Source organism: Echinops telfairi, unplaced genomic scaffold (genome assembly GCF_000313985.2).
Source record: "Echinops telfairi isolate 266 unplaced genomic scaffold, ASM31398v2 ScPeMD7_3;HRSCAF=10, whole genome shotgun sequence".
NCBI classification, from domain to species: domain Eukaryota; kingdom Metazoa; phylum Chordata; class Mammalia; order Afrosoricida; family Tenrecidae; genus Echinops; species Echinops telfairi.
In genome coordinates, this window is record NW_022103899.1 from 8,036,940 (window position 1) to 8,058,458 (window position 21,519).

The window sequence follows — 21,519 nt, forward strand, 5'->3', positions numbered from 1 at the left end:
AAGTCTAGAACAATTATTTTTAAAATCTCTATCTGATCATCCTCATACTATCTCTTAATGAGTGAGCTAATGCCCTGTACACGGCTGAGCATTCTTAAGTTTTGGATTCATCAATACTTCTTCCCTTATTGCCATCCAGCAGTTATTAGGTACCCATATCCTGCCCAACTTTCTCTATTCATCCTTGCCATTGCTTGAGTACTTTACTGTAATTTCTTCAGTTATTTTTGCCTCTTGTTTTGACTTTTTCCAGTACATCCTCTGTTTAGGCAACACTATGACCATTCTAAAATCAAAATGAGATAAAAACACTCTTTTCATTAAATCTCTCCATTTTTTCTCACAGGACTCTGGGTGACCTATTGGTTATGCATTGGAAGGCTAACCACCAAGTCAGCAGTCTGGAACAACTGGTCACTCCATGGGAGAAAGACAAACTTTTTTCTCCTGTAAAGAGTTACAGTCTCAGAAACCCACAAGGGCAGTTCTACCTTGTCCTATAGGGTCACTGAGAGTCAGCATCAACTAGATGGCGGTGTGTTTAGTATTTAGTTTGGAATTTATTCATTGCCTTTGCAACATATTGCACATTTTGTATCGTGGTATACAATGAGTTTGTGCCTGGCTTTCTCCAGCTCATGCATTCAGAGAAGCTAATTGTGAATGGATGCGAACACACACACTGTGATGGAGAAAATGGAGCTGTGGCGATGTGGAAATTACTACATTGGTTAAAGAGGGTGGTTTTGTAGCAATGTGATTATTTAGGATCTTGCGGGTATAAGTGTTCAGCATTGCTACACCAGTTTTTCCATGAGGAGCTGTATCTTTTTATATACACCATTTTTGTGTGTTTTAAAGTATCTTGTGGAGCTATATTTGCATAGTCATTATTTAAAAAAATATAGATACCATAAAATGGACATAATTTTTACCCCAAATCTAAAATAGAATTTCAATGATGAGAAAAATCAATCATGAGAAAATGCAATCTTCAGTATGGAGAACATTGCAACTCAATGTAAAGAAAATAAATATCCTCAAAACAACCAATAAATAATATCATGATAAACAGAGAAAAGATTGAAGTTGACAATGATTTCATCACAATCAATGACCATGGAAGCAACAGTCAAGAAATCAGATAATGCAGCATCCTGGGCAAATTGGTCGGACAAGACCTCTTTAGGGGGTTGAAAAGCAATGATGTTGCACTGAGGACGAGGGTGCACCTTACCCAAGGCATGGCCTTTTCAATCACCTCATGTGCATGTGAAAGTTGGACATTGAATCAGGAAGACTGAAGGCTGACACATTTGAATTATGGTGCTGGTGAAGTATATTGCTTTTCCAGAAGACCTAATAAATCTGTCTTCAAAGAAGTGCAGCCGGAAAGTGAGGATGGCGATAACACACTTCAGACATGTTATCAGCAGAGCTCGGTCTCTGGAAAAGGATATCATGTTTGATAAGGAAGAGGGGCAGTGTAAAAAGGAAGACCCTGGACAAGATGCACTGACATAGTGGCTGCAACAGTGGATTCAAACACAATGATTGGGGCGATGGGGCAGGGCTGGGCAATGTTTTGTGCTATTATGCATAGGGATACGATGAGTCGGCGCTATCTTGACAGCACTTAACAATAACGATAACAAGCATACACTGTAAGCAAAGTAAAAAATGCCTGTGAACCAGAGGAAGGCAATGCCTTGCTCTCGTCCTAAGGTCTTTTACTATTCAATCCCTGTAGATAGACATTTTACTGCTATAAACATTTTGGTGGCTTGTGTAGACTTCTCTATAAAAGAAAAATCTACTGCCAACAAATTGATTCTGACCCACACGGACCCTATAAGATAGAGTAGAACTTTACTCATGGATTCTGAGACTTAAATCCTCTTAGGAGGAGATAGCTTCGTCTTGCTCCCAAGCAGCCACTGGTAGGTTTGAACCACTTATCTTGCACTAACAGCTCAAGTTATAGCTCAGTATGCCAACAGGGCGTGGTTCTCAACCTGTGGGTCATGAGCCCTTTGAGGGTCGCCTTTTCACAGGGGTTGCCTAAGACCATCAGAAAACACAGATTTCCGATGGTCTTAGGAACTGAGACACCACTCCTCTATCTCAACTTTAGCACTGATGGCTTTTTATGGGTATGCATACTGTCGCAAAAGGTGGCAATGAAGTTTACTGTTGTTATATAAAGACTGTTACCCATGCTACACCATGCTTCAAGACAAAATTTCATTTCTTTGGAATTAGAAATAAATATTTCACAAGATATAATTACATTGCTTTTGTGATTAATCACTGTTTTAATTATGTTGAATTTTTAACAATGAAAATACTTCCTGCATATCAGATATTTACATTATGATTCATAACAGTAGCAAAGTTACAGCTATGAAGTAGCAACAAAATAATTTTATGATTGGGGATCACCATAACATGAGCAACTGTATTAAAGGATCACAGCATTAGGAAGGTTGCAAACACTGCACTAGGGCTTCTGAGACTTCTCTACAGAGCCTTTTATGTTAGCAGGACATCATGATCAAGAGCCCAGACTCTAGACAAGACTGGCTGTGCTTGAATCTCAGCTTTGTCACATGGGAACTGGGTAATTTTGGGCAGGTTATCTAAACCGTTCTCAGTTTTCTCATTTAAATTAGAGAAGAGTACGAAATTAATATCTACCTCGAAGGGCTGGGACTAAATTAATTTATATAGGTAAATACCCTTAGAATATTTCCTGGCACATAGCAAATTTCATATAAGGGCTAGCTATTATTATTATTATCCTTTTAGGAGAAAACACACACCTAGTATTTAACTGATATATCATGGAAGAAATCTGAGTAGAGCGCTCCTTAGATGCAAGATGGCAAGACTGTGTCTTACATACTTTGGACATGTTGTCACTTGTGGAAAAAGACATCATACTTGGTAAAGTGGAGGGGCCGTGAAATAAACGGCAGGCCCAAATGAGAGGGACTGACACAGTGGCTGCTACAACGGTCTCAGGTATAGGAACAATTGTGGGGATGGTCCAGGACCGGGCAGGGGTTTGCTCTGTTGTGCATAGGGTCATTATGAGTTGGAACCGACTCAATGGTACTTAACAACAAACAACGCTATTTAATATAACGATAACCCTTCCAAAAGCCCGGATGGCATAGTGGGTTGTGTACTGAGCTATGAACTCCAAGGTTGGCAATTCAAACCCATCAGCTACTCCAGGTGAGAAAGACGAGACTTTCTGCTCCCATGAAGATTTACAGCCTTAGGACCTCACAGGGGCAGTTCTACTCTGTCCTATAGGGTCACTATGAGTCAGAAATGACTCAGTGGGTGTGAGTTTGGAGTTGATGTTGTTTTGTACCTCTCCATGTACACGTCATATTTATACTTTTGTATTTTCTTTTCAAATTTGGGTTGCATGTGAAAAGCTTCTTGGAAGAACAGTTTCTCTTGGAGCAACCTCAAACATCTCAAACAACCTGTCTCTTAGTGACTTACAGCGCCTCGTGCTCTAGCATGGGACTTGACGTGGAGCAGATGCTAGCAGATGCTAGACTACACCGTCTTCTGTGCCAGTGAGAGGTGCTGGGAATTGCTGACAGACAGGCAGTTCTTGTACTAAGTAGAGGTAGGATGGGGACTGTGAGAACACAGAGGAGGTGGCCTAAACCCAACACCAGCACAAGTATGTCTATAGGAGCTTCCAGAAGCTGTGCTTCTTGCCTGTGTCCTGAAGGACACACAGGGGTTGGCCTTTGAAGAGCAAGATATATAAAGCATTTTGAGATTCCCTTTCTGATGTCATTGCTGGTCAAATAATTCAAAGTCGTCACTGAGCATCTTTTTATTTTTATGTTCACCATAACAAATACATGAACATTCACCCATTTGTCCTACCTGACATAAAATGTATACAGAAATGCGAGCTTGTTTGTCATTTAAGTCACAAGTATGCTCCACCCATCTTTCTGATAATCTACTTGAAAGAAAATGAACAACTATCTCACTGAGTAGCTATCATGTGCCAACGTTGTAGGGAGCACTTTTAGAAAAAACACCCCTGAGCCTCGTGGGAAGAGCGTTCCATGACTCCCGAAGCCCGTAAGCTTACCCAGGAGCTGAGCCGAAGCTGGGACTCAAGGTTACCAATCCCATCCTCTTCGTAAATATCCTACATGAAAATTTTGGATTAATCACTTACTAAATTTTTTTTTATAGACATAGCCTCATGAACGATAGTAATTCAGATTTTCTTCCTGGGGAGATTTTATGAACTCTTGCATAGATCAATCATTATAATTTACAAATTCCCCTTCATGATTGGAAGGATGAATCTTGACCCTGGGAGGGGGAAATCACAAGGTTCCTTGCTGGTCAGCACTGTTCCCCACGGCGAGTGCCTTCCCAGACGCAGCTTCAGCGGCTCTTGCTCCCTAGTGGCTGTAGAACACCACTTGAATAATGCATATCATTTCTATATTCTTTCACCAGAACATCACCTACTTAAATCATTAAGATGGGTTCTTGGTAAGGGATCAGAATTTTTAAAAAGGAGAAGAAAAAGACAAGTTCCCCTTGTAAACACCAGAACAGAAAATAAGTAAGTGGCTAAAAGAAACAAGCAAATCGATTGTCATCCAGGTGATTCCACTCATGAAAACACCGTGTGTTGCAGAGTAGAACTGGTCCTGGGCCTGGTGGCCTAATGGATGCGAGTTGAGCTGCTAATCACAAGGTCAACAGTTTGAAACCACCAGTCCCTCCACAGGAGAAAGACCAAGTTTTCTACTCAGAGACCCTAAGCAAAAAAGAGGAAGGCCGTCAACGACATAGATTGATGTAGTGACTGCAACAACGGGCCCAGGAATGGGAACAATTGTGCAGTGATGCAGGCCTGGGCAGTGTTTCCTTCTATTGCGCATCGGGTCGCTATGGGGTGGAACCAACTTGGTGGCACTTCACAACAATTAACAACACTTTTTAACGGAACTATACCCCTTCTAAGGAGCCCTGATGGCACAACGGGTTCTGCATTGTGCCGCTGACTCCGTGGTTGGCAATGCCAACCCATCAGCTACTCCACAGGAGTGGAGTTACAGCTGCAGAAGCCACAGGGGCAGTTCTCCCCGGTCCTACAGGGTCATTATGAGTCGGAACTGACTCTCTGGCAGGGAGTCTGGTTTTGTCATATAACCCTTATGGAGGGTCCCTGGGCAGCAAATGGATAAGCCTTCTACTACTAGGTGGACGGTTGACAGGTCAAATTCACTCACAGACACACCTTGCCAGACAGGCCTGGTGACCTGCTTCCCAAAGGTTAAGCCTCTATCGCGTAGTTCTGCTTTGCACACATGGGGTCACTATGAGTTCGAACTGACTGACAGACCACTAACAACAGCAAATACTTAGGGGAGCAGAGTACTAGGCTTCTTTCTTTTGAGGCCATGCTGGACGGGTTTGGATCACCAACCTTTAGGTTAATAGCTGAGAGCAAATAATCTGTACCATAGAGGAATGGCCTAGAATATTCATGACTCTCTAACTGCATTGAATCAATCCATAGGCAGGTAAGCAAAACCAAACCAGAAAATCTAACATTCATCCAACTAGCTCTCTAAAATAAGGAAGCAAGCAGAGAGCTGAAGTTATTTCTCCATCAATGTAGCTTCATTTCCAGGTTTCCTTTACAAACGTCACTGAAAGCATAAAGGCAGTTCGGCTATTCTACCTGTCTACTCTTTGGTATTAACCGGTGTGGAGAGCCGACTAGTGCCTCCCACTTCCCGTATGAAAAACCCATGTGCCATCATCTTCCATCATTCTGGAATTACCCTTTCATGCTTTTCTCAAGTGCTTCTGCTTGCACATGTGCCCCCTGTTGCCAACAGACCACCGTATTGGTTACCATTAGGTTTCCACGGATGTTTTCTTGTCATTTCCCTACTCATGCAAGTCTGAGCATATCGCTGGGTCCACCAGGAAACAAAATAGAGGTCACTGTAGCAGCCATGATTTCCAAGCTGCTTGCTGAATTTAGCTGTCCGCTATTTTCCACTCTAATAAAAACTGAACTACAATTATAGAATGTTGAAACAGACTGGCTGCTGAAAGGTCATTGGATCCAACCCCCTCATTTTTTCCCTGATGAAGACAGGGGTCCTAGACAAAGCCTGTGATTTGCTTGAACTCACAGAGCGCACTAATGGTAGGGCGAGAACTTGAGCTGAGGTCTGCCGAGCCCTGGGGCCGCACTGTCCTCACCCTACTGCAGATGCTCTGCCTCCAGGTCTCAGTCAACGTAACAAGCTCTTGCCGCATAAATGTAACGGATATTCTTGGTTGTGGCCTACCCTCCATGGCCATTCAGCTATTTGGTGGCTGAATACGAAACGGCAAATGTGTCGGACTTACACATTGCTACAAAAGAAATGCAACGATTCCCTACCCCAGCCCTGCCCCCCACCTCTCAGAACTTCCTGCTTTCTGTCCATCAATAATAAATGGCCCATCCCTGCAATACTCAGAGGGAGCTTACATTGCACTTTGGAACAGCCGGTTAGTAATGTACAGTGGCTAGAGCGTTTCTCTCAAATCCCAGGGCAGTGGGTCCTTCAAGGCTAGCATTGCATTTTCAATTAGCTGCTGAGTGAATGCTTGGCATGTGTATTAGTGAAGAGGCACACAATTAGCTTATTGCTCCTTTCCGTATGGTACTGAGAGGATCGAAGGGGCTGGTGGGGAAACAGGCAAGGCAGGCATCACTGTGGATGTGGAGGAAGGGAGTTACTCACACCGCGGCATCTTCCCTCGCATCCTCTGGAATTACAGCTGTTTAGTGCGCAGCCCTAGCTCTGTGTGGCTTGGTGGGGGGCGCCCGAGGAAACACCCCCGAGCTCACTGGCAACAGCGTCCTGAGCCTTCTTGTCTTCTAGTGGTTCTCGTCGACAGCATGGAGCCCAACAGCCCCAAAAAGATACAATTCGCGGTGCCTGTATTCCAGAGTCAGATCGCACCCGAAGCCGCCGAGCAGGTAAGGGAAATGGAGCGGGCACCAGGGTTCCCAGGTTGAAATTAATTCCGGATGCGTTCTTTTGTGGATGGGAAGATTGCTACCTCTTGAATATGCCGAACTCAAGACTTTGAGAATTAGTGCATGACAAATAGACTGGTTTCTCTACATACTTGTTTGATTCCACTGGCGAAATTAAACACTAAAAGATTACGCATCCTTTGAGATAAAATCATGCTCAATATGAGTGATTGTATTCTCAATTTGTATTTGATTAAAAAATGTTTTCAGCTATTAAAATAACAAGTACAGCTTTTAGAACTTAAAAAAACATTAGCCATCTTTTATTTAGCTGTTGTAGAATAAAAAATGATTTTGCAACAAATATGCTATAAGCTAGAATGATTCTATATCATGCAATTACTTAATATTTTATTTAAATATTTTTAATTATGTATAGAAAGCACTAGTACATTTCTGAATATATATTATTGGTTTTATAGGCATATTTAGAATTTTAAAACAATTTAATTAACAATTATAAATGATATTTTAATATTTGCTGAACTATTCTTTCCATGGCAATATATCTGTACCTCTCTCTTTTGCTATACAGCTATAGAAAGAATGTGATATTGATTTATATCTGCATCACCTTTTATGTTGAGATTTATTTAGACTCTTGATGCCATGATACCACTTCAAAGACCATTTGTGGGAAGAGGAATTGTGAGAAGGCAAATGGAAACAAATTTACAACTTAATTCATTAAATTCTTAAGACTCAAATTATCACTGCTTATGTTTTAAAATATTTGGTAAAAGCCAAAAATATAACCACTGCATCTAAGACTCACTACTTTCTAGAATGTTTGGATAATCTAGAGTAAATTCACATCAGACCATAGAAACACCATTCTGAGTATGTCGCTGTGCGGAATCAGGCATTGATTCTATTCTAGCAGATGCTCTGGTAAATGTTTGTCATTTACTCTGTTCACTTACATTTTAGGGTCTTACTGATAAACAAATATATTCAAAGAATCAAGGATGTATTCAAGATGTGAATCATGATATTTTTGCTGTAACTTAAAATAAGAAACACTAAACTTCTTAGTTTTAAGTGAAGTATGCATTATCTAAAGATACAGATGCATTTCCAATTTTCTCACTTGTTTAGCTATTGTATTAGAAAAATTTAAAAGCTAATGTAAATTTAAATTTACATTTGGTTCTGCTAACTTTAATAATAGTAACTGCTCAAAATTTGATTTCTCCAAATTTCTCTAACCATGTTTAGAAATGAAAGCAATGGATATGAAAGCATCTTCTGAATTATGAGAGGCAGTTAAGTTGGCAAGGCATCCCCATATCTTTAGTGGCATTGTTCAGCTGTTGATTTGCTGTGTCAATATATGGTGATGACTGCTTCTTTTTTAAGTGGAGGGTGTGGAGTTGGGGGAAAGAATCATGCTTGATATTTTACTACCTGTATGTCTATTCTTTCAAAATTCATGAACACCTACTGTGTGCCTTACAGACAGCTGCAATTATATGCTGGGGAAATATTTGGAGAAGGCCAATTTGCAAACTGTAGGGTAACCCAGGAGAGAAAGCCAGGGATTTCTCCTCCTGTGAAGAATTACTGTCTCAGAAACTCAGAGGCAATTCTACCATGTCTTGTAGAGTAGCTATAATCTGACATCCCCTCCATGACAGAGCGTTTGGTTTTGATTAGAGTACCCCGGGAGAAATGTGAGTCTCACTGATGCTTCCTGGGCCTTTGTTGTTCACAGATCAGGAAAAGAAGACCCACCCCAGCATCACTCGTGATTCTCAATGAACAGAACAGCCCAGGTAAAGAAGCACTCGGTTGTGATAGAATGGCATAGATTGTTTTATGCACATCAAAGAGTGTGTCGTTGCCAAGAGGCTTCAGCTCAGGATGTCAGTGAGCAGTGATCCAACAAGCCCAGCTCCGGGACGGATCATGAACACCGCAAAAGAGAAATGTTGTGGGGACTCTTTCACCGCACGCCTGCTTTTGCTCTACAGTGGCACACGGACGATGAGAGGCTGTGCAACGTTCTGTCAGCCTTGGCTGTCATGTGCTCAGGTGTTCGCACAGAATCCTGTCCCGTGTTTCTTAATGAGACTGGTAGAGAGTTGTTTAATTAGGTTTCAAAGCTCTAATTACAGTGGTAGATGCTTATATCTTCCCAGACTAGATTTTCTATTTATGGAATGTGATCATGGGGTGGGCAGTGAGCTTTGGCGCTGACGTCATCTCTGTATAATGCAATTGACAAGTCATCAGATCGATTTTCAGCATTGCCCTTTGGGAGCCATTCCAAAGGGTTGCATCCATTTGTTGAGGTTTTATTTTCCATTTCCTGGCAAAAGTAAAGCCGCTTTAGTATTCTTGCTGAAGGACTGTGATCTCTCTCTGATGCACAGACATTATTTACCTACTGCGTGGCGTGAACTTCATCTCACGGTTAAGTGCTGCTTCTAGAAATACAAGTAGGATGGAAAAGGTCACGACATTAACTTGTAAGCAGGCCGACCTTGGAGTTGGAATTTTTTCCCAGGTAGGAACAATAAAGCGAACAAAAAAGAGTTTGATTAGTGAAAACATTATATATCTAAGTATACGTTATAGTGGATCGTATGTTTTAATAATTCCTGGGCAAAATATTTCTTGACTTTTGCTCACTATTGTTGTTGTTAAGTGTTGTTAATTTGATTCTGACTCATAGCGAGCTCTACATGTAGTAGACAGAAAACTGCCTGGTCTCGAGATCTGCAACAACTGTTAAGTTCAGTTCTGTGTTGAGTCACTGTGTCACTGCATCTTGTTGAGCGTCTTTTCTCTGCCCCTCTACTCTATCCGGGAGGATGACCTTTACCAAGAACTGGTCTCTCTTGATAACATGTCCTAAGTATGTGAGGTTGAGTGTCATCATCATCATGTGTCAGCAGCACTTTTGGCTGTACTTTGTTCTGGCAGTCCATGGTACATTCAAAGACTCTTCACCAGCACTTACTTTTAACAACATGTTTGCAGATGCCTTTATCTTAAGTGCAATTTCACTTAAAGTTAAAGAAGTGAGCATATGAAATGAAAGTCATGTCTTTATAGCCTATTTATTACTGTGTCCAAATACAGGGAAATGGGTCGCTGATGGGAATGATGTAAGCTAATTAGTCCCTGTTGAAAACAAAGAATTATCATTTGAATATATTTTTAAAATATTCAAATATAATTATTTTAAAAGAAGCTCTGGTGGTGCAGTCAGGTAAGTGCTGGATTGCTAAACACAAACCCACCAGTCACTCCTCTGGAGAAAGGTGAGACTGCTTCTGGCACGATTATAGCCGACACTCGACGCCAAGGGCCCATGATAGGGATCAACTCAGTGGCAGTGAATGTGGCTTGGTAATCTTTTAAAATCATTTTCAAATATATTCTTCTGCCCACCCCATATTAATTTAGTTATATTTCATTTAACAAGAAGTACAAATATAGATACTTGTAGCTTATCAGTAAATATACTATGGAATCACAACAATTAAATTGTCTCAGTTTTGAGGGAAGCTTGTTGTACTTTTCCTCCCTGCTTGTTGACAGTGGCAGGCCTTCCACACTGTCCTGACACTCCCCTCCTTAGGCTAGTCCTGAAGAGAGTTGCCATCGTAGATTTCCAGATGCCTGGGCATGCCCTTGTAATCTACCCAAGAGCACCTTTCAGAGGTTTGCAGGCATGGTTACTGTGTTTAAGTAGTGAAGTCATGTCAGTGGCCTTTGTGGCTCTCATTCGAGATAGAAAATAGTAGCTACTGTTTCTTGAATCTCAAATACGTGCACTTGACAATTGATGAAATGATTCTCAGTGAGCTGAAGTGATCTTTACTAACATATTCTCCTACAAATGGCAGACCCAAAGAGAAACTCGGACAATTACCATTCCAGAGCACACGCATTACCTATGGCACAGTGCTGGCACTGAAAGTTTCTTTGACTGGCAGAGTAAGGGCGCAGCACATGTAACAAGACTTTCTGCTTCTGGAGACAAACAAGCTCTAACTTTAAATGGACCCTTTGTCTGAGCCACATAGTTTGGTAGATTAAAAGTGTGTTTAATTCTATTTAAATATCCCTGGAAACCAAGCCTTCTTCATACCAGACTTGCCAATCATTAGATGGCATTGACCTATTCCCAAAATTGATGCCATCCTCTTAGTTTTCAGCACAATTGGAGAGAACTAGATGCAAATAGCTTCTCACCGGAATTACATCATATTAGCAACTCATCTCCTTGTAGCCTCCTGTGAAAAATAGAAGCTCACAAGGGACTGATCTGCTCTTACCCCCATGTAGCACTTATATTAGTGTGACAGTGTATCCCGTAAAGAGGATCTATGGCGATGATAATTGAGGGAGGAACTCTATGAACATAAGCAACCAACCAAATAAAAACAAGAGGACACAAACCAAACCTGGTCTGTTTTAGCTACGTGGTCATTTTCTCATCGATTAGAGACCTTAATGGGCAATCTACCTATCTAATAGGGCAATTGTAATGATCAAAGAGTTAATGTGAGCATACTTTAAACTTGCAAAATTCAACATAACATTTAAATGTCATTAGTGGCTATACTTTTGAATATTACCTTTGCATGTTATATTTAAGAGTGTAGATATATTATAAAGTGATGAACAGAATCTTCACAATTTCGCCAGTACTAAATATTTCTGTATAACTCAGTAATTTTGTTTGCTCTCAATGCTATTTGAACATATCTTCTTTCAAACTGAACTGAACTCAACCAAAAATTATGAAAATAAAATGTATGTATTAAATGCCCTTTCTTAAGTCATTGCTCTCCTTTCCTTCAAAACCGATATGCTTTTTTTTCTTATTATTGCTACAAAATCAGAAACCTTTATTTGACAAAAATATCAAAATGTAAAGCCTCATCTATGACTATAAGCTTTTAAAATACATTTCAATATTTAATTTACCCTTTAGACACTAAATAGTTATTTAATTACCTTTAAATAAATTTTATTGTGAATTTGATAGAGGGTGGCAGAGCATATTATCAGCTTTATATTCAACAACTCATATATATTTTGTTTCATTGCATTGATTGTAATCTGCTCAATGGAATCTCATTTATTTTACTCCCTGTTTCTTGCTTCAGATGCACCTTCTTTTCCTACTCTGTCTGAATTTTGCCTTTGGGTAAACACTGCCCTTTTGATCTTAAATGTTTGATTATTCTAAGGTGTTTATACTTCCCTAGTGTTGATGGTCCCTTTGTAGACCTTTCTATTGTTTGACTGAAAATTGAGCCACAGGGCTGAGTTCCGTTCCAGACCGGAAGTGTGACTACACCTCACAGGGTCAGAGGTTCTACCAAATTTTTATTTGGCTAGCAAGCCTTGCCTTTTTTATGATTTTGAATTTTGTTCCGCATTACTCTCCCACTTCATTCAAAATCTTCTAATGTGAACCCTTTCAGAACAGTTGGTAGTGGTAGCCAGGTACCATCTAGTTCTTCTGGTCTCTGGCTTATGGGGACTGACATTGGCATGATCCATTAGTCCATTGTACCTATTGTTTACATGTGTCTTCAATTTTCATCACTCTTCCTTCCTCCGGACAAGAGGAGACCAAGAGTAGTGCTTTTAGATGGTTGCTCCTGAACTTTCAAGATCCCACTCTCTACTCACCCAAGTAGGATGTACATTGTCTTTGTGGTCTGTGCTATTTCAGTGACCTTGGTGTTCCCCTTGACTAGATTCCTATGTGTCTGGGCCCAGCCATTCCTTCTCTCAAGTGATTAGCTGTGTCTGAGATGTTTCCTAAGCTTGCCCCATGTAAGCCCCACCACATTCACTACATTAGTTGCAGCAAAAGTATATACTCATGTAGAAATTCCCTCTGTCAAACCTACACATAATGGCAGTATATGCCTATGTGTTCAGCCGTGCATCTACTTGTGGATCACCATTATTGCAGTATCCTGTATATAACACTCTTTACCTCTGGTGCCTTTCATTCTTGCTCCACTCCTAGTGTCTTCTTCTGTGGCCATACATTTTTGCCAAACTACTTCCGGTTCTATATTGAGTTCCCCAAGGGAACACATGTCCAGCCTCTAGCCAATGATTTTCCTTCTCATTCTCCCCCACCTCTGATAGCCATCAGGGAATGTGTCTTTTAGTGTGAGAACCTTTTCTTGACTTTTAACAATAATGATCTCATACAATATTTGACACAAAAATCACATACTGCTATGTAGAACTAATGATATAGCTATAACGAATAAGTAAATAAATTCCTCAAATTCCTCTATGTTGTCTAGCTGACAAAATGAATATCTCATGAACCACCTGTTGTTAATTCAGTTTAAAATTCCAATCCCTGAAAAATCCTTCTTTAGTGTCAATTAAGCAGAGACAATTAGATTCTCCATTACAGAGACATAATCAACAAATCTTTCCAATTCATCTGATGAAATCATTGAGTTGCAATCATTGCTAAGTGAATTAGCTACAACTCCTCCTCTCCCCTTTATATGTGATTTAATAGATTATAGAAAGTGGTATTAGTTTTTGGTGTTATACAGAGAGATTGAAAATACTGTAGACTGCCCAAAATACACAGAAACATTATTTCTTATTTTATTTTCTGAATTGAATATTCTAAGTCCCCCATAAGGACCTTATTAATGAACTCTAGCCAAATTCTCCTTTCTCTCATCTTTGAAGCCTGGACTTGGACACAATATTCCAGTAAAATGCCAACTTAGACCAAACCTTCTGACTATTAAATCTGTGGTAGCAATTCTTTCCCACTTACTGTTAAGCAGAGACAGTGTGGTTACAATTAAACTTAATGGACCTAATGACTGCTAAGCATGAGTGAGCTGTTGGAATCCTGGAGATAACTGAAGATTTGGGTAAGTACCTAGAAGTTTTGACATAATTTAAAATTTTGTACATCTAAAGGGCAGGACAAGAGAAACATAAAATGTTTTCTGGAGGCTATTTCTGAACTTCCTAGAACAACTGAATTTAGAAAATATTGAATTTCTTTTTAACTTCCATGTATTCTTAGAATGTAGGAATAAAAATAAATGCAGGATTCTAAAACTTAGTTGAAATGAGAAATATCATACATATGAATTACACTGCCCACTGTCTACAGATGGGCCTTGGGTCTCCACTCTGCACTCCCCTCATTCACATTGATATGAATTTTTGTTTTGGGTCTTTGATGCCTGATACCTGATCCCACTGACACCTCATGATCACACAGGCTGGTGTGCTTCTACCATGTGGATTTTGTTGCTTCTCAGCTAGGTGGCCGCTTGTTTATCTTCAAGCCTTTAAGACCCCAGATGCCGTATCTTTTGATAGCCGGGCACCATCAGCTTCTTCAGCACATTTGCTTATGCACCATTTCGTCTTTGTCAATCATGTCGGGAAGGTGAACATCATGGAATGTTTGTGCATTGAGGGAGTACTTGAGTAGAGGCCCAATGTCCATCTACTACCTTAACACTTACCATATAAATATATGTACATAGATCTATTTTCCTAACCTTATATAAGTACAGTTTAGCATTTATTTTGCCTTTTCAGCATTAATGACAGTATAAAACAAAAAAAAGGCTAACATTTGAAAATCATTCAAAGAGTTACTTGGTATCAATTTCAAGGACTTATCAGAATAGCTTATTTTTTTCTCCTTAGAATTAGGTTCTATGAGTCATTGAGTGCCAAACCATATAGCATGATTTAAAGACAAATGATGCATATGGCTTTCAGAGATTCATGCACTGTAAAATTGATTGCCATATTTTCCCATAACTATTCAAATGGTGCATCTAAATAGCCAATCAGTAGAATTGTGAGCCAGAGAAGAGCTTACCAGTTTAGCAATGCCACGACTTTCTCTACTTAAGTGTTCAAAGGAACTGGTGTGACCTTCACATTAATTTAAGAAAATACGCAAGGGCAAATTACATAACTATGAACTTTATATTTGCAAATGGCTGAATTTTCATTTTGAGTAATGACACATAATGAACATGTTATTTACCCCATTTTGTGCTTTAAAACAATTAACAGCAATTTAAGTAATACATGACAGAATGACGATAGAGCCAAAGCACTTCATGCTTCTTGGTTTCTGTTTCCCCGCTTGTGGGGGAACAGGAGATGAAAATACTTCTAGAATACGTTGTATGCTATAGAGAGGTGGTGTTTGTAGGAGACCAAGCATTAGCTCTGGAGTAAGACCTAGGGCTGGGTTCCAATTTTGCCAGTGACTGTGATGAGATTGGATGGTTACATAGGCCCTCTGGGCTCAGTTTCTTTCTTTCTTCTGTAGGCTATTGAGGTGAGAGTCGATGATTAGCACCAAGCCTGGTACCAAATAGATGTGGAAGACATGTAACCTCCCTGCATCATACGCCCATGTGGAGAAAAGCTCGAATTCTTTTGAAACCCACCTTTCCCAACACAAGATGATCTGGCTCATTTCCCATTCTGATTGTGTTAGGCAGAGGCAACTAGCTTCCTCAAGAGAAAAAGGGGGATTTGATAAGGAAAAAAAAGTGTGTCTTAGTTACTAATTTATCTAACAGAGAATGTACTTTGATTGTCAATGAACTCTTGAGATTGTTATGTATCCTATATTGTGTTATTGGTTCAACCAAATATAGCTTTTCTACAAATATAGTTTTCACAGAAAGAGTCCTTCAGAATTTTCTTTAAAATAACATGCTACTGATGTATGTAAAGTTATGAAAACACAATGAGCAGTAAACATTTTTATGGCAAGTTTTAATTTTACTGAACATGAAATCAGTATTCTAATAGTATGTGAGAAGAAAATAGGTTGTATATTAAGTATAAAACTCCTTTAGAAATAATCAATATAGCAAATACTCATTTGGTTGCTTGTTTTTTAGTTTCATTTTCTTCCATTTAGCTGTTCCAAATTCTACTCTGGCAAATTCTTCTCTCCTTGCTCCATTCTGGTTGTGCAAGACCTGGTCTAGTTTATTTGTGTACATTAGGCTCTATCTTTTTCACCAATTTCTTTTAGTTAAATTGCAGTGCTGAACTCACATAAATCTCAAACGCTTTCCACAGCTAACCTGACCCATTGTCTGGCTATTTAAATCCAACACTCTCTTCCAAATTTCAACACTTAAAGAGATTTATACTCTCAATTCAATTTAGCACAAATTTATTAAATCCATATTCTCAATCCTTTAGGAACACGTGGTACAATACATTCTCCAGTAATAATGCACTGTTCCCTGTAATGAGGCGCTCAGGTGACGTGGTGGGTTATGCACTGAGCTGCTAACTGAAAGGTCGGTGAATCAAATCCACCAGCTTCTCCACAGGAGAAGGGTGAAGCTGTTTATACCTGTATAGAGTTGAGGTCCTGGAAACCCCAAAGAGGCAGTTCTACTCTGTCCAATAGGGTCACTATGAGTTGCAGGTGACTCCAGGGCAGTGATTTTTTTTTTCTGATTCATTAATTTATTCATTCATTTATTCTTTCAGCAAACATTTACCCAGTATTTATTAGCTACAAGAAGGAAAAAAAAATTAGACAGTCTCTTACCTGATAGAGCTTAAAGTCCCCACAAAAAAAGAAACATTGGATAGATCTACTTTTCATTGGTATAAGTGCCATAAAAGCAAATTACATAATGCCATCACCGAAAATCATTTCAGATGAAAAAGCTGCATTTAAGTTGAAAATCTAAAGAATGAGTGGCAATTGGTCAGATGAGGGAAAAGAACAGAAGATCTCAATCAATACCCAAACCCCAGTCCATTGCCATTGAGTCAGTTCTGACTCATCGTGATCCTATAGGACAGAGTGCACTGCGCTGTCGAGTTTCTGAGGCTGTAAATCTTTACTGGAGAAGACAGCCTCATTTTTTTTCTCTTCTTTCTTTTTTTGTCTTTTTAAAAACAGCTTTATTGACACTTCATCCACATGTCATTCAATTCAATAATTCAGTCATACCAAGAAGAGTTGTACAATCGTCAACACTATAAATTCTAAAACATTTTCTTCTTCCTTGTACTCATTGTTATTCATGTAATTATTTTTATAATTGTAGCAAAAATATACACAACAAGACATTCTCCAACAACTTCTACATGTATGACTCAGTGCCACTGATTATACTCTTCTTGCTGTACAGCCATTATTTATATCCTTTTCCAGATTATTCTGCTACCATCATGAGGTAACTCTTTATTACTAATTCTTTCTACAGGACTGGCATTTCTCTCTGGAGATTTCTTTTTTAAAGATCATTTTATTCGGGGCTCTTACAGCTCTTATAACAATCCATACATCGATTGTATCAAGCATATTTGGACATATATTGCTATCATTATTTTCTAAACATTTATATTCTATTTAAGCCCTTGGTATCAGCTCCTCTTTTTACCTTCCCTCCCCCCTCCCACCCTCATGACCCCTTGATAAATTCTTTTCATATCTTACACTGACCACTTTCTTCCTTCCCCCATGGTTTCTTGATCCCCACCTCTCCCCTACCCTCCTGGTATAGCTACTCCCATTTCTGCTCCGGAGGAATTTCTCTGACCAGGATTTCTGACCAGTGTACATGCTCCGGTCTAGCACACAGTGAAAGGCAGGACTGGGGTTATGATAGTGGGGGGTGAGGGAGCCTCAAGGAACCAGAGGAATATTGTGTTTCATCAGTGCTATACTTCACCCTGGTTGACTCATCCCTTCTTTGAGACCCTTCTGTGAGGGAATGTCCTATTGTCTACAGATGAGTTTTGCATCTCTGCTTTGACCCTCTTCTTTCTCAACATTATGTTTTCATGTTTGTTTGTTTTGGGTCTTCTGATGCCTGTTACCTGATCCTGTCGACACCTCATGATGCACAGGCTGGTGTGCTTCTACTGTTTTGTTCTCTGTAATAATAGAAATTCCAAGTTCTCAGATCAGGGTAAGATTAATTATGAATGGGCTATAGAGGTATATAGTTTTGATCAATATTTTATAAAGGAGGCATATGACTTATTCTTGTCTTTTGTCTTTAAATATTCAAGTATTTGGAGGTCATAGTAAAATTTTTATATCCATGGGTTATTAAATTCAAATTAAAAAAATCCTTAAATCCTATTTAAATTAAACTTCTTAGACGCATACTATAATTAAGACACAAAATTAGCTCCTCAAAGCTACAAAATACACATCTAACCATGCTTGCCCTTATGGTGGGGGTCAGGGTTCTACCCTTTTACTACAAGGCTTCATAACCTGATAAAATCATCTGAGAAGTTAGACTGTGTGAAGAAGAATGTGGCATCAAAATGGGAGACAGACTTATGAACAACCTGTAATATGCAAATGATCCAACTTTGCTCCCTGAAAGTGAGGAGGACCTGAAGCACTTGCTGATGAAGGTCACAGACCGTAGCTGTCTGTATAGGCTACAACTCAATGTCAAGAAAACTGAAGATTTCACAACTCGGCCAAAAGAGAGCGTCATGAGAAGTAGAGGTGAGTTTGAAATTGTCAAGGATTCCATCTTGCTTGGATCCACTATCGATGCTTTTAGAAACAGCGGTCAAGAAATTAATGAGTGACATTGGGCAAATCTGCTGCACAAGACCTTTTTAAAGTGTTCAAGAACAAGGATATTGCCCTAAGGACTCAGGTGCCCCTGATCCGAGCCAGGGTATTTTCAAATGGCTCATAAACATGTGAAAGTTGGACATGGAATAATGAAGATTTAAGAATAATGGCTACACTTGAATTACGGTGCTGGTGAAGAATATTAAAAGTACCAGGGCTGCCTGAAGAACAAACCCATCTGTCTTGTAAGAATTACAGTCAACATAGTCCTTAGAATCGAGGATGCGAAGTCTGGGGCTCGCAGTCCTTAAGCATGCTATCAGGAGAGAGCCGTCCTTGGGAAAGAGCACCGTGCTCAGGGCAGGACAGGCCGAGAGGAGGAGGAGGAGGAAGGCTTTGGGTGCGTTGGGTTGATGCAGGGGCTGCAGCAATGGCTGAAGCATGGAAACAATAGGGAGGAACACACACACACACACACACACACACACACACACACGACGAGCAGTGTTTGATTGTTTCACAAAGGGCTACTATGGGGCGACCTCATGGCACCTAACCACAACATTGACCTTGAACAGACAATCTCCCTAGGCTATGGCAGTGTGCAGAAGGGAGAAGTGTTACCCTTACCTTTATTTTGGAATGGCAAGCCTCGAGACAGTCTACCTTTCTCATTCTAAGCATGGATCCATTACTTTATAGTTTCTTCTACTATTCCAACAATTCCACGCAGTTACTTGCTACTATTCCTACAATCCCAGACACAGTTTGTAGCATCCTTTTCTAGATGCTTAAACGGAAGTGTGCTAGAACACAGGCAGATGAGTGTCCAGTGCAGTGTAGTAAGTTGTCATGGGATTTTGGTCTTGAAGTCTTCTTTATCTCTTAATTTCATGTTTCCACAACCTTTTGGAACCCTCCTCCCATAGCTCCCTAAATTAATCTCAATACTACCTAAATTCTACCACCGGAAGTTGGTATTATTGCTGTCATTATCTATTATACCTCCTCTGTCCTGCAGCCGGATGCCATCCAGTTGATTCTAATCATGGTAACTCAGTATACATCAAAGTGGAATTAAGCTTTATAGGTGTTTCAATGGCCCATTTTTCAGAATTAAATAGCCAGGCCTTTCTTCCAAGGAACCACTGGTTGGATTTACATTTAAACACTTTTAAGCATGTTAACCACTTGTACCACCCAGGGTCTCTCATCTATGCTTAATACTTTTCTAAAGCACAAGTACTCTTGTGAGATGTAACACACAGTTCTGGACACTTTGGAAATGTAGCCTCACTGTAGCTCAGAAGGACCTGTGAGCACTCAAGGTGCCAGGAGGAGTGCGCCCTGGAGCAAAAGTCCCAGCTGCAGAGATGAAGGGCTTCCCAATGTGTTGACATGCCTTCTTCATATACTATGTCATTAATCCCTTCATGTTCTTCAGATCTTCCCTAGTATTTCAGCAGTTCCCAGCCCGTGTTGAGAAACACACACACATGCACACACACAGTCTGTGTGTGTGACTCTTCTTTGTGCTACAAGTAGAATATCACCTTTTAAGTTAACTCAATGACTTTACATAATTTAGTGATATTTGATATAGTGACAATTATAGTGCCTATTTGTAAAACCAGTTGCCAAAATCTAAATAATCCAATTAAAATATACAAACAGTCTGGTGAGGATACAATTATAGTTCAACCTTGGCAGTGGTAGTGAATAAAAAGAGTACTGTGTGTCCTAAAAGCTAGGAAGTTTTTATAATCTTTTTTAATAAAAACATTTTTCCATGAACAATTTTCTACCATTATGGAAACAATTTTCAAAACTATATCTTTGCATGCAAAAGCATATGGACCTTTGCATGCAAAACCATATTTATTTGTAAAAAATAAAACTGAATGCAAAAAATGGAAGAGAACAGTTATTTGAAATTTTAATTCTTAGAATAATTGCCTCAATGGGGTAAACTCATTGTAGGCTTTCCTCCTTTCCTAATGATTATGAACAGACTATTACAAAATATGCACATAGATGCATACAGGCACGAACATGTACATACATGCATGCACAAGTCAGATATTCATCTATGTGTGCAAACCCACATAGGATACTTATTCATGTAATATGGTCCACATGTACATAGTGACCTGACCTGGAAATGGGCCAGGACTGCCAACATTTCTCTAAAAGTGTTGTAAATTCTAGCGAAAATTCTAAAAGTTAATCTCATTTAAAAAATGTCTAACCCCAACTGGACATACCTTGCAGAGGGGTAGTGGGGTGATGAGTCACTTAGGGTACAGTATAGCAATAATGAAACCCACAACCTTCCTCTAGTTCTTAAACGCTTCCTCCCCCCAACTACCAGGACCCCAATTCTGCCTTGCAGACCTGGTTAGACCAGATGATGCACAGCGGGACAGATGGGAATTGGAAACGCAGGGAATCTAGGACAGATGAACCCCTCAGAACCAGGGGTGACAGTGGCGATACCAGGAGGGAAAGGGGGTGAAGAAAGGGGGAATGGATCACAGGGAGCTCCATATAACCTCCTCTCTGGGGCATGGGCAGCAGAGGGGTGGGTGAAGGGAGACGCTGGACAGTGTAATATGATACAATAATAATTTATAAATTATCAAGGGTGCATGGGGGACAGGGGAGGAGGAAGGGAAGGGGAGGGGAAAAAGGAAAATGAGCTGATTCCGGGAACCCAAGAGGAAAGCGAATTTTGGGAATAATGAGGGCAACAAATGTATAGATGTGCTTTACACAATTGATCTATGTATTGTAATGAATTGTATGAGCCCCAATAAATTGATTA

General features: G+C 39.9%; 1 protein-coding gene across 1 annotated transcript in view; it reads left to right on the forward strand.

Moving 5' to 3' along the window:
• Positions 1 to 6,970: 6,970 nt before the first annotated feature.
• The window catches only part of PPP1R1C (protein phosphatase 1 regulatory inhibitor subunit 1C), a 147,289-nt gene continuing 132,740 nt past the window's right edge, over positions 6,971 to 21,519 (forward strand). Inside the window, exons 1-2 of the mRNA XM_004701471.2 lie at positions 6,971 to 7,051; positions 8,826 to 8,886. Of these exons, the coding sequence (XP_004701528.1) occupies positions 6,971 to 7,051; positions 8,826 to 8,886 (142 nt within the window). The remainder of the gene's footprint in view (positions 7,052 to 8,825; positions 8,887 to 21,519) is intronic.